The sequence below is a fragment of the Ptiloglossa arizonensis genome, chromosome 11 (assembly GCF_051014685.1).
Source record: "Ptiloglossa arizonensis isolate GNS036 chromosome 11, iyPtiAriz1_principal, whole genome shotgun sequence".
Lineage (NCBI taxonomy): Eukaryota > Metazoa > Arthropoda > Insecta > Hymenoptera > Colletidae > Ptiloglossa > Ptiloglossa arizonensis.
Genome location: NC_135058.1, coordinates 17,425,222 through 17,437,658, shown reverse-complemented (window position 1 = coordinate 17,437,658; position 12,437 = coordinate 17,425,222). Strand labels below are relative to the sequence as shown.

Genomic DNA, 12,437 nt, shown 5'->3' with positions numbered 1-12,437 from the left:
GTATAATGCATAGAGTACATAATGATTATTAATCAATAGAAATTAAAAAATATCATTAAATTGGCGGTTTTAAATGGAAATTGATGAATAATATAAATTGTTACGACTGTTATTAATTAAACTAATTGCGAATGTAACATATCCAGTGCGATATTTACTTTTTGTAAAAAGTAGGAAATTCGTGTCAAATTAAATGTCCTATTTATATATTTATTTTGATGAAATAGTTACCACACTCTAGTCATTTCTATCATAAAGTAAATAAATCATTCAACTTGTGCGTTTTGCATAGAAAAAGGATTGACAAACTTCAATATCTTTTCTGCATTGTGATGCATAAAATTGATATAAATATGAATATAATGTAAATACCTGTATTGTTAATTTTGTGTATTAGAAGTATCATATATGATTGGAAACATTGGTGTGGTTTAAAGAAATTTGTGGGATTAGTAAAATGTACAAGATTATAAATTTATCTTGTAAATAAAGTATTTATTGTTCAAAACGACGTGTGATGTTTTGTCTATACATAACCAGTAATAATACATAAAAAATTGAAATCATTTTGTACAAATTTTGCAAGTATTCTCAACATTATCGTTTCCTGTAGCTACTGTTGATTAAAAGATCATTATTTTCGTCACTCTTACATTTCATTATCGTTGAAAATAGTATTTGTAAAGTAGTTGCTATAGGACCATATGTACTGATGCGATAAGGCACAAATATTGCTATCGAAATACGATCGATTTTACATTGAATTTTTTGAACGAACAATGCTTAAATCTTTGAATTTATTTTAATATAAAAACAATCAAATATGAAACGTATTTTATGCTTGATTGCTAATCAAATTTAATTATTCTATATTACAAAATGAGCACTTGTTGTGTATCAATGCTCTTAATAATTTGAAGGCAAATTAATTTACATTTGGATTGAACGTGTCATATTTGATGAAGTAGAAACTAAAAATACTAATGTGATAATAATATAAATGATCAAATACAGTAATATAATATAATATAATAGGACTTAACATTCCTTATCACAGTTGTGATTTTGCTCGTTATGACTGCTCGAATCTTAACTAATTGTGGACAACATTTAATCGCAGTATAAATTCAGCTGTTCTTTTAATAAAAGGTATTGTAAATACAAAATTATTTACATAATTTACCGCGTAGTATTCGTTAAAATTTGGCATTTGGTTTGAGCAGAATTAAGTTCTAAAATACAAATACAAAATTTCTGAAAAAGTTGTGCATTATAATACTCGATAAAATCTTATAAAACTAGTTGTGTGTCTTAAAACCTTTAGAAAATGCATTCTGCAATGTGCGGTATGACACATCATTTACAATACTTGATTATTAATACATATGCTTGTAACACCAAAGCACAAAGTTCAATTTCTTACGATTACTAAGAGATTGTTCTCAAAGGTTTCAAATGTTTCTACAAAGAAATGGTCCTTTTTGTTTCAATTTCATGATAATACATAATTAATCAAGTATTAAATAAGACACGCTAAAGAAATACCCATTTTATATGTAGACTGTTTGATTTGAAGTATATGGCTGGATAACTTTATTCGTTACTCTATGAAGTCCTAAGTAATAAAAAAAATGCAATTTAGAAAATATAAACACTAGGTCTAGAAAACGAAATTCATTGTATATACTTGAAATGTTGATTTGGTAACATTATTAGATTAATTTGTACTATAACTAAATTGGAATTATTATTTACCACAGTGTTTCAATAACTGTCGAATGTAAAGTAATTTGTATAAGATCCCTGATAGATACCATGTGCATATATTTTGCACTTTCAGTTCTTGAATAAACTAAGTACAATATTTATAATAAAGGTGTTATACAAATCATATTTTGTCACATAATAAATGCAAAACATATCTTAATCTACTATAGAACACCAAATGCATGACATATTATTATTTTTGCCCCTACTTTTTTATTCCGATCGAACAACTTGGTAAGTTATACTTTTCTAAATAAAAAAGATAAATAATATAAGAGAAGAATGTAGAGCTTACACAACAGATATTGCACGTAAAATAATTTTTAATAACTTATATTAATGATAATATTTCCGTTGATTCAAATAAAAGAAACCGATCTATCGCGTTCACTTTAATAACCATGTATTTGTTAAATACAATAAACGAATGATTAAAATGTTAAAAAGTGTTTTGCAGTAATTTCTTTGTTACTACGCTTACACTACTTCTATTGTAAATTTGGTAGCACATTGATATGAATATGATAGGTGGTCACGTATCATAAAATATATAAAATTGTAACACTGTATACAATTGTATTCCTTAAACGATATAAGAAATATTTTTTGTTATGTAAATTGTATCGACGCAGTATCACGTACACTTAAGAAGTCGAATACATAATAAAATAAAATGAAATATTTGACTTCTATTTTACAAAATTACCTAGTAGAACGCTTTTTGAAGAATTCTTTGCGCAGCACGAATCAATGGTGTAAGGGTTGTTAACTCTGCACAATTCTTTAGGAATGGATGAGAAAGTAACTCTTCGGCTGTTGCTCTTTCATCGACTTCGACGGCTAAACATCTTTCTAAAAAATTCTGAAATGTTGGACTTAACGTGTCCCATCTGGGAATAGAAGGTTTACCGATAGCAGCGATTAAATATAAAGCCCTTAACGGTGTTTCTTTCATATAAGGTGGTTCACCTTCTATCATTTCGATAGCCATTATACCTAAAGACCAAATGTCAACCTTTTTGCCATATTGTTTTCTCGTCACTACTTCGGGTGCCATCCAATAAGGAGTGCCGATCATAGTTTGTCGTTTCTCGTCGCCGTCTATATTAGCACAAAAACCAAAGTCCGTAACTTTCACAGCACCGTTCATACCGAGTAACACATTATCCGATTTGATATCTCTGTGAATAATTCCTCTTGCGTGTAAAAAGCTAATCGCCTTTAAAACCTCCCTACAAACCGCCGCAATTTGTGCTTCTTTCATTACTATTTCCATAACAACATCCGTAAGCGGGCCACCTTCTAACAACTCCATAATCACCCAGAGATGCTCGTTTACAAGATACGCGTCCAGAAAGTTTACCAGATTCGGATGTTGAAATTCTTTGAGGATCTTAATTTCGTTCAATATCAGCTCTTTCTTTGGCTGCTTTGATAAATCTATATCTTTAATAGCGACTCTGTAGTTAGTCTGTAAGTCAGTGGCTATAAATACAGTGCCCGAAGCACCAACTCCGACTTCCTTAGTCCTTTCGAAACGTAGATTAGGATCGTCGTTGTGACAAATAGCTCTGAGTTCGTCGAAAATCTCTTTATCGGTAAGCTTTACCATTGCACAATCAGTCTTCCTGCGAAGAACAGGACTCTCCTCCAATCTGTTTGGAACGCTTTCATCTTCTGGGAATTGATCATCCTCGATCTGGTATGTATTTAAATCTTCAAGAATCTCCGTTAGAGTCTTCTCTACTCTATCAGGGCAGATTCGTGGTGTGGGTTTTGGGGTCTTGTTTACCTTAGGCGGAAGCTCCGGTAATCTTTGCACTTGACTATCCGTAGAGCCAGCAGAAGTTGAACCGTCCGAATCTCTAGACTGATACTTCTTTGACAGGATTTTGTCAATTTCTTGCGACTCCTCCTCGATTAAGTCTTCCGTGACAAAAGGTTTAAATACCTTTTCCTCCGGTTTCCGTTTGATCGAATAACTGTAAAATTTGATAGCCTGCAAAGCGGCAGCAGGATGCTCGTCCTGCTCCGATTTCGATATCTGGGTGTTGAGCAGGCGAATCCATGATTCGGGCAGACCCTCCAATTGTCCGGTCTCAGCATTTTTACTCACGTGAAATTGATGAGAAACATTGGTGGGTAAACCGATCTCGGCAGCGACCGTGTCGTTGATCGGACCGATTTTTTTCCTCGAAAACAATTTCGTTATGCTGAGACTCATTTTAGCGCGCAGCCTCGCGCCCTTGCCGTGTTTCCGTTTACGATGTATTGTGAATTTTTGTGTCGGGAAGGACAAAAATGGGAGGGGAAAAGCACGGGCGATTTTTAAATCGCGATTCTCATCGTAACGTGACTTGCCTATCAGTCTGTTGCGACAGGACATCGAGCGCGACTGTAGGCGTGTTACTTGAACCTTACGTCACTCTCTTCGATAGGTGGCGGCACATTTTGAAAAAGTGAAACGTAAATGTGGGTATTTTATTTGTAATTTTAATAATGCATGATAAAGGACTTGGTTAGAAAAGATTTTTTCTACACTTTCTTACAGAAATTAATCTTCACAAATACACGAGAAAAATTTGCACGAAATGGATTATCGAGAACAGATTTCCTACCAATATTATTTTTATTAAATATAATAAAAATTTCATCGAATACAAATTAAATCTGACAAAGTTGTTTTTTGTATTCGATGTCGATACAATTTCTGCAAAATCTAGAAAAAATGAAAGAAATAAGGAACGACTACGCGTCAAGTTGCAGAAAATTGTGACGACGAATTCGGACAAATCTATAAAGGAGAGTTACTTCGTCTCGTCTGGATCCAAAAAACGACGGAAGAAAATTAAAAAAAGAAAAAAAAGAACCATTTAGAATAACAAAAGAAAAGAAATGAAGGAAAAAAACCAGGGATGAGGATCAAGGGTAAAAGAAACAACTCGTTAGGAGAGTGGCACTCTACTGTGATAAATAGTTTCTCCACCTCCTTTGGAAGATTGGATAGAGTGCAATGTCTGTGAAGAATGGTCTACCCTTGTTACTTTAGTGGACGATTGTTAAACAACGTAACGATAGAAAAATAAGTCCTGTGTAAAAAACATTGGAGGAAAAAAGAACTCGAAACAAATCGTTAAAACGTATTTGCCTATATCTTCGGAAAGAAAGAAGTGATATACATCTATACATGTATGCGTACGTACATACATATGTAGATAGGTAGATGGTTATTCTGTTTTTGACAGGATAGGCTATAATTGAATTAATAATGAAGAATTCCTCGATATAAGGACATGAATCATCCCGACCAATGTTTCTTTAGCGTGAGCGGTCGGTTGACTTCTGCGGCCGATGGTCCCAGGCAAGAGCGATAAGATATTATCTTAACGATACAGGCAGGATTACGTTTTATCTTGAATCCGTGAGATGTTCCCAATGCAAATGAGTCCAAACACGATCTTCTTTGGACTATTATTACGTATGCGTATGCGTATGCGTATGCGTATCTACCAAATTGAATGTTTTTCGGAAATGATTCAAATAACCATATAATTAAAAATAGTCCGAACGAGTTTGAGTTCTCGTTTTAGTTAGAAAAACCTCGTCGATTCATTGATAATATTTTCATAAAGATCCAACGAATAGTACGAAAGTATCATATTTTATTAGCGAATAACTCATCTGACGCTCACGCCTTTAGATTCTCGATTAGGTTCTACCGTAGTGAAACTCAGAGGGGCCGGTAGGGTTATTTAACACCGATCTCGCACCAAAGTTATATACCTACCCCTGTTCACTTGAAAGCGACTATCCAAGAACGACGTTCGACTGTCCGAGAGTCGACGTATCGCGACTCTCTCTCGAATGAATATTAAGTAGATAGATATGTAGGTAATAATATTACTACGAGTATCGCATAGTTGCTTTCGTATTTAGTATTCTGAGAGCAACTATCGTGACAGTTGGTCGCAAATTGTACATCAGAAGCATGGCATCTCGTAAAGAATGGTCAAACGAGGAAACATTTGAGTTAACGACGTTGCGGGAAGAACATCAATTTTTCGATCAACATTCCGATTATAGAAATCGAGAAAGAAAATACAATCGGATCGTTAAAAAATACATCGGATCATTGAAATCAGCGTTTAACGAAGCAAGCTCGATTAAAAATTGTTCGTATATTTTACTTTCGTTTTGTTTTGTTGGGAACTCGAGCTATTGTGGTAATTCGTTGCGAAATTAGACGAAAGAATCTGATAACCTAGAAACAATAAATAACTTATCCTTGTACGATTAAACGACTAAGGAAAAACTGTAAGTAAGTATAATTTGTATTAAAAGGTGGCTACTTTTTTCTCTTAAAGGCTTGAACGCGTTCACAGTTCACAGACCCATGGGTGAGTCAAGATAGTTTTGACTCGACAAATACTTATCGTCGGTACGATTAAACTGAAAACTTTTTTAGAAAGAAATCGATAAGATTTTTTGCACATTCGAGTGATATACACGCTTATAAACACAAACTGTGAACGCGTTAGAATGGCACCTTATCGATTCGCTATATTTTTACTCAGCGTAGTTCCTTCGCGATAAAAAAAAAAAACGTTTGTAAATAGATATTCTGGATACAAGTATTTTAGTAATTATTTTAAAAAGAGGGGTTTTTCCTCAAAAAGATCGTTGCCGCTACTACATCGAATTCTGTCTATACGTACGCGTCTGTGACTCTGCACGCGTCAGTTCACGATTACCCCTTATCACTTGTTTCTATACAACAACGGAATGGCAATCAAACGGGTGTATCTAATAACTCGGCCGAGTAGCCGATCGCCTCGAGGCGACCGGAATAATATCACCTGACCCGAACCTTACTTAAACCCAACTATTCTACCTGGTAACTAATTTAACGAATCAGGTTCGGGTCAGGTTCTTTTATTCCGGGCATCGCGAGGCGACCGGTTAGTCGGTCGAGCTTTTTAAGTACACCAGTTGTACGTGTCCATTGCCGGTCGCCTCGACGTAAATATCTATAGAAACCATAAACAATCGGCGACTCAACGTTTACACACGCGCTACCACAAACACGTAACTATAGGCAATATTCATTGTAGTAGTAGTAGTAGTAGTAGTAGTAGTAGTAGTAGTAGTAGTAGTAGTAGTAGTATCAACAGTTGAAAACTAAGACCGAGCCGTGGTTAGGCGTATGGGAAAAGTGGTTCAAAATGTTGATTTCTACAACGTATTAAAAAGTCGTAGAAATCGGTGAGAACTCCCCACCTCGCTTTTCTAAATAATTACCGGTATTTTTTTTTTATAATAAAAGCGACCGATTGCATAGGACTTTTTAAATACGTATAAGCTATCTGCGTAGGTAAATTTCACAAAGAAACCAAAAACCGTGAACGTGCGAAATTATTTTTGCAGAAATAATTTTCACCGGGTCTCCGATCTTCGTTCGGTACACTCAATAAATATTTATACGATACTTCTATACGTTCGGAAATCGAGAAACGTTCGACGTTTTCAACAACAACGCGCGTGCTGCCCTTTCTTATCGTACGAAGAAACCATATTATCGTCATGTTTTCAACTCTCTGTTCCCCAACCCCGCAACCCCGCGTAACTTGTTACGCCCCGCACCAGAATTTATCCCCCCGTTTCTCGATGGTGTACAGTGCTATGAGTTTCATCTCTTGCATACAGAGCGTTCTTAAAATCTCGTTACTCTCGAAATCGAGATTCAATTGTTTGCGCGTTCATCGATTACGATTAATCATTGTAATCGAACCGAAGCTTCCGCCATTTGGGCCATCCATATATAATGTAACGTAAATACATTTCTCAAGAAATATCGTTGAATTCGTGTCATAGTCTTATCGTGCGTAACAACTTTATTTGTTCGTTTCATTTTTATTTCTTTGCTTGATTTTTAAGTAGAAAAACTGAAACGATTTAAAATTAAAACGATCAACTAATTCAGAGTTAGACGGAAATTTCCTCGACACTCTATGCGTTAAAAGTACGTACATATATTAAATTGGCAAATGCCTCCCACTCTTTTATTCTTGGACAAAGAGAGGGGACTCGTTGCTCCTCTTTGTCGATTTCTCACGCCCCTTTTCTGCTAATAAATAAAATATTAACCGATGGTTACTGCAAAAGTACATTATTCGAGAACGCGCTAGGAAGCGGATAGAAGTTTTTACCTGAATAATCACGGTCAATGTTCGTATTTCTAACAGTGATATTTTGTGTCATTCGTGACTATTCGTAGACCGTGTTCTAATCAATTTTGTTATCCTTCTTTAATATAATCCTTGGGACTTTGTTCGTTTTCTTGTCGTTGACATTTAAACAAGACTTTAAAACGGGATTTTAATATCCGTTTCGTAAAGTGCTAATTTGCGCGCCCCTAAATTTGTGTGATGAGCCTTGTGCACTTGTCGAGGGTTGTTCCGAAGGATTAAATTAAACATTTCTCAATCTCCGATCAATATCTAATTACTATGGTTCAATTGCGGCGTCAGGTAAGATGTGATTACACTTTCCTCTTTTTCCGGATAAAAGTATTTACCGTAAAACAATACAAATTTATAAATATTCGGTTATACATTGTCACTTGCCTTCTTGAAAATCCCCCCCGTGGTGACGTCTACGCACACCACGTGCTTGTGCCCTCTTATTTTGTTCGCTGATAATATTCAATTTAGGGAGGGGGGGAAAAAAGAAATTCCACCGAGCTGTGATAATTAATAGCAGAAAATTTTACTTTTACGTATGTGCGTTTCTTTGATCCCCGTTGAATAAAATAAAATTCAATAAACAACGCTTTTACGATTCATTGACTAAATTTTATTGTTGCTTCCGTAAGTGATTTATTGCATTAAACGATTTATGATAAGCATTTATTCTATTTATTGTAACACGTGCGATGGATTATTTGTAAATTCTAGCACGTTATCGTTTCAACTTGCCTTGTTTGTCTCGTACAAGTTGTTGAGGTTAAACAGATATACATATGTACATACAGTGTTCAAATAACACTTTCGTAATTCCGATATAAATTGAACTCGGATTTCTACTGGCATTCAGTGGGTCTCTGTTTCAAATCGTAAAAGTATTACACTTTAATTTTGAAAAATGTGATCATTTTCGAATCATTCTCGAACAATGCGTAAATTCATCTAAATGACTTTATTCGCGATAAATATTACGTAGACCGAAAATTATATAAATTTGTTAATAATTGCTTAATAATATTTTTATACTGTTTTTATACATTTTATATTAGAGCTATTAAATTGCAACAAGCTATTTTTGAATAGATTTTATCCTGCGGCACCTTATTAAATCAATTTCAACCCAATATTAGATGGAGTTCGTCTTTGCAAGTTAGGGACAAAAAAGTAATACAACTAGAACGCTCTTTCAAGGTATAATGTTCTTGGCACAGAAATTTTTAAACACATTCTTGAAAGAAATATTTCGATTAACGTTTATAAATATTGTATTTATAGTATGCAGATTTATCGGTCCGTCTTGCAGGACCGGAACAATTGCAATCTAAGCCCAATGTTAGTGTTTTGACGTTCGGCAAATACTTCACAGATCATATGTTAAAAATATTTTATCACGGAGCTTTGGGAGGATGGCAGATGCCGGATATTACGCCGTTTGAAAATCTGGTCCTTCATCCAGCATCGAAGGCACTTCATTATGCCGTAGAGGTATGCACAACTTATATAGAAAAAGATTACGAGTCGAGTTTGAGAGCAGGATGGAAAGTAAGAAGGAACATGTAATACTTTATACGGTTTATTACAAGGTTTTGTAAGAATAAAATATTTTATTTACAAAAATAAGATTGTTCAACGATAGAAAAGTAAAGGAGACCTTTAAGGGAAATCGCGTACTCATATCTATACGCGTTACTGTTTCAGTTGTTCGAAGGTCTTAAAGCTTATAGAGGAGTAGATGGAAAAATACGAATCTTCAGGCCACAATTAAATATGGAACGAATGAACAATTCAGCTATGAGAACTGGTCTGCCTACTTTTATCGGAGACGAACTAATCAAATGTTGTTGTAGATTAATTAGTATAGATCAGGAATGGGTACCTCATTCTACCGCTTCTAGTCTGTATATACGTCCAACTCTTATAGGTATAGATGTGAGTATTTACTTCCTGTTATAAACAGAACTCTTTAATTGTGGGCAAAGGTTAAAAAGAATAGATATTCTGTATAGTAGCGTCATAGTTATTCTGTACATTATAATCAGTCGTACGATAGGAAGAGTAATCATGTCACTTATGTCACAGACGTCACTAAGACAGATACGTATGAAAGTAAGCAATATGTTTCTCAATACCTAATGATAATACACGATAAACAGGGGCGTGATGTTCTTTTGTTGGGGCAGGGCCATAAGATACAGCTAGATCAAAAGCTGCACGACGATTGATACACATAACGTACTGTATAAAGCAGCAAACAAAGAATTGATGATGAAAACTAGAGAATAATTGAATCACAATACAAGGTTCTAAATAATTTGCACGCGTTTTGTTATCTTACATTCGAGGATCGATATACAATTGTATGTATATTATTTTTTTACTTTTGTAATCAAATAAATACGAGAACACTATCCACCGTATATTTCTTCGAGCAGTAGTTAACGCGATAATGTTGGTGCTTACATTAATGTTACGTAAAATTTATATTAAAAATATTGATATCGTATCTTTGTATGCAAATTACGTTTCAAGAATCCACTGACATATTAGTTACGCATGATGCAACATTCTTATTAACAGAACTTATCTAAGTAAGTACATAATTATTAAAAAATTGGCTTTTCGAGATGTTTTAGAAACAAGTATCGATAGAATTTTTTTACGTACGGGAACAATAATTAGAAATAAAAGCAATAATTGATAACGATTCTATTTGTAAAAAGTAAAGTAAGAATGGCGAATGGTTCCATGAAAGTAAGGGACTTCCAAATTTTGTCAAAGACGCGAGTAGCATCTAATTTAAGAAATGGATTGAAATTAAAAATTTTCTAAAATAAATATGAAAACGTTTAGTGCATAACTTTAATTTTTTCTTTTTATTTAGCCGACGCTCGGAGTGGCGTCCTCAGAGTCTGCTTTACTATATGTTATTTTATCACCTGTGGGTTCCTACTTTAAGAAAACAGATGAACACAATGGTGTCTCTTTACTAGCAGATCCTCGATACACAAGAGCATGGCCAGGTGGTTGCGGTAACTACAAAGTAGGTAGTAATTATGGTCCCACTATTTATGTGCAAAGAGAAGCAATAGAAAGAGGTTTGCATCAAGTGCTGTGGCTTTATGGAGAAAATAACGAAGTAACCGAAGTTGGGACTATGAATATTTTTATGTTCCACATAAACGACGATGGAGGTAAGCGGGTTTCAATTTACTCAGATTAACTGGGTTTTCCGCTTAATTTAAAATTATTTAGAAATATGCAGTTTCGTATATACCACTAGAGATACTGGCGTATGTTCTAGTTATGTCACTGGTGGTGTCTTCGGTTCTTGTAAATATTTAGTTTACAATTTTTAGAGAAAGAATTAATAACACCGCCTTTATCGAATGGTTTAATCCTTCCTGGGGTGACAAGAAATTCTATTTTAGAGATGGCTAGAGAGTGGAATCAATTCAAAGTCACAGAACGAACATTCTGTATGGACGAAGTTTGTCAATTACTTTTAGAAAATAGAGTAAGATCGTTTGCTTTTTATTATATATCTTTTAAACAGTCTTACAAAATTCTACTCCAAGTGTTATTTCACTGTAGTTGTTGGAACTATTCGGATCGGGAACAGCCTGTGTAATCAGTCCCATATCGTACATTGAATTTCTTGGTCGACCGTTACACATACCAACGTTGAAACATTCGGAGCCTGTTTATAAAAAGTTTCTACAACATTTAACAGACATACAGTACGGTGTTATACCGGATCATCCGTGGGCAATACCTATTGAATGAAAATAGAATAATTTATTGGTTTATTTATTATATAGTTGTCAGTAAAGGTGGACCCGTATACGCGAATGTCAATATTCGTTGTATATTCGATGTTGAGTGATTTATGAAAATTCATTAAATGACAACTAACGCGTTACGAGTTTTACATCGCTACTTCGACGTATACAACATAGATTTCTATTTATTCTTAGCTTCGAGTATTTGTCGCGAACCAAGCATGGAAGACTTTTTTAGAAATATTTAAGAAATGAAAATATTCGTTCCGAGTGAGACAAAACTAGGATATACCGTAATGGTTTACCATGGTTGACAAAATAATTGTTCAATGTTGAATTCTAAAAACTTAGACGACAATTTGTATATAAATGTAAAAGCTCGCACGTATGTATGTACATATGGGTGAATGTATGTATGCGTATATGAACACATATTATTCGTTGAACGAAAATGTGTACTTAGCAAGGAGTGTGTTTCTGTATATGTATAAATATATATTTTTTTACATTATGACTCATTTTATTTGATTTAAACGAATCTTTGTATCATCGGGTAAGGTAAAAATGATTTTACAAGTATGAAGTAAGAAAGTATAAAAATGAGGTATTTACTCATCGATTAATTGAAGCAACGGAACAGGATTAAATA

General features: G+C 34.2%; 2 protein-coding genes across 7 annotated transcripts; one reads left to right on the top strand and one right to left on the bottom strand.

Moving 5' to 3' along the window:
• Nucleotides 1-473: 473 nt before the first annotated feature.
• On the bottom strand, nucleotides 474-4,168 carry Pak3 (p21 (RAC1) activated kinase 3). Its single transcript, XM_076323013.1, has one exon. It carries the CDS (start codon nucleotides 4,151-4,153, stop codon nucleotides 2,474-2,476), a length of 1,680 nt encoding a protein of 559 aa, XP_076179128.1. The 5' UTR covers nucleotides 4,154-4,168; the 3' UTR covers nucleotides 474-2,473.
• A 1,673-nt stretch (nucleotides 4,169-5,841) lies between these two features.
• Nucleotides 5,842-12,302, top strand: Bcat (Branched chain amino acid transaminase). 6 transcript variants are annotated; one of them, XM_076322807.1, is made up of 7 exons: nucleotides 5,842-6,085; nucleotides 9,093-9,200; nucleotides 9,285-9,494; nucleotides 9,708-9,938; nucleotides 10,891-11,200; nucleotides 11,366-11,523; nucleotides 11,601-12,302. In XM_076322807.1, exons 3-7 carry the CDS (start codon nucleotides 9,381-9,383, stop codon nucleotides 11,790-11,792), a joined length of 1,005 nt encoding a protein of 334 aa, XP_076178922.1. In that variant the 5' UTR covers nucleotides 5,842-6,085; nucleotides 9,093-9,200; nucleotides 9,285-9,380; the 3' UTR covers nucleotides 11,793-12,302. The 6 variants fall into 6 exon arrangements, with proteins under 6 accessions (XP_076178922.1, XP_076178920.1, XP_076178925.1 ...); XM_076322805.1 differs by lacking the exon at nucleotides 5,842-6,085 and adding an exon at nucleotides 7,905-8,294 and having other exon boundaries at nucleotides 11,438-11,523; XM_076322804.1 differs by lacking the exon at nucleotides 5,842-6,085 and adding an exon at nucleotides 7,917-8,294.
• The last annotated feature ends 135 nt before the right edge of the window (nucleotides 12,303-12,437 follow it).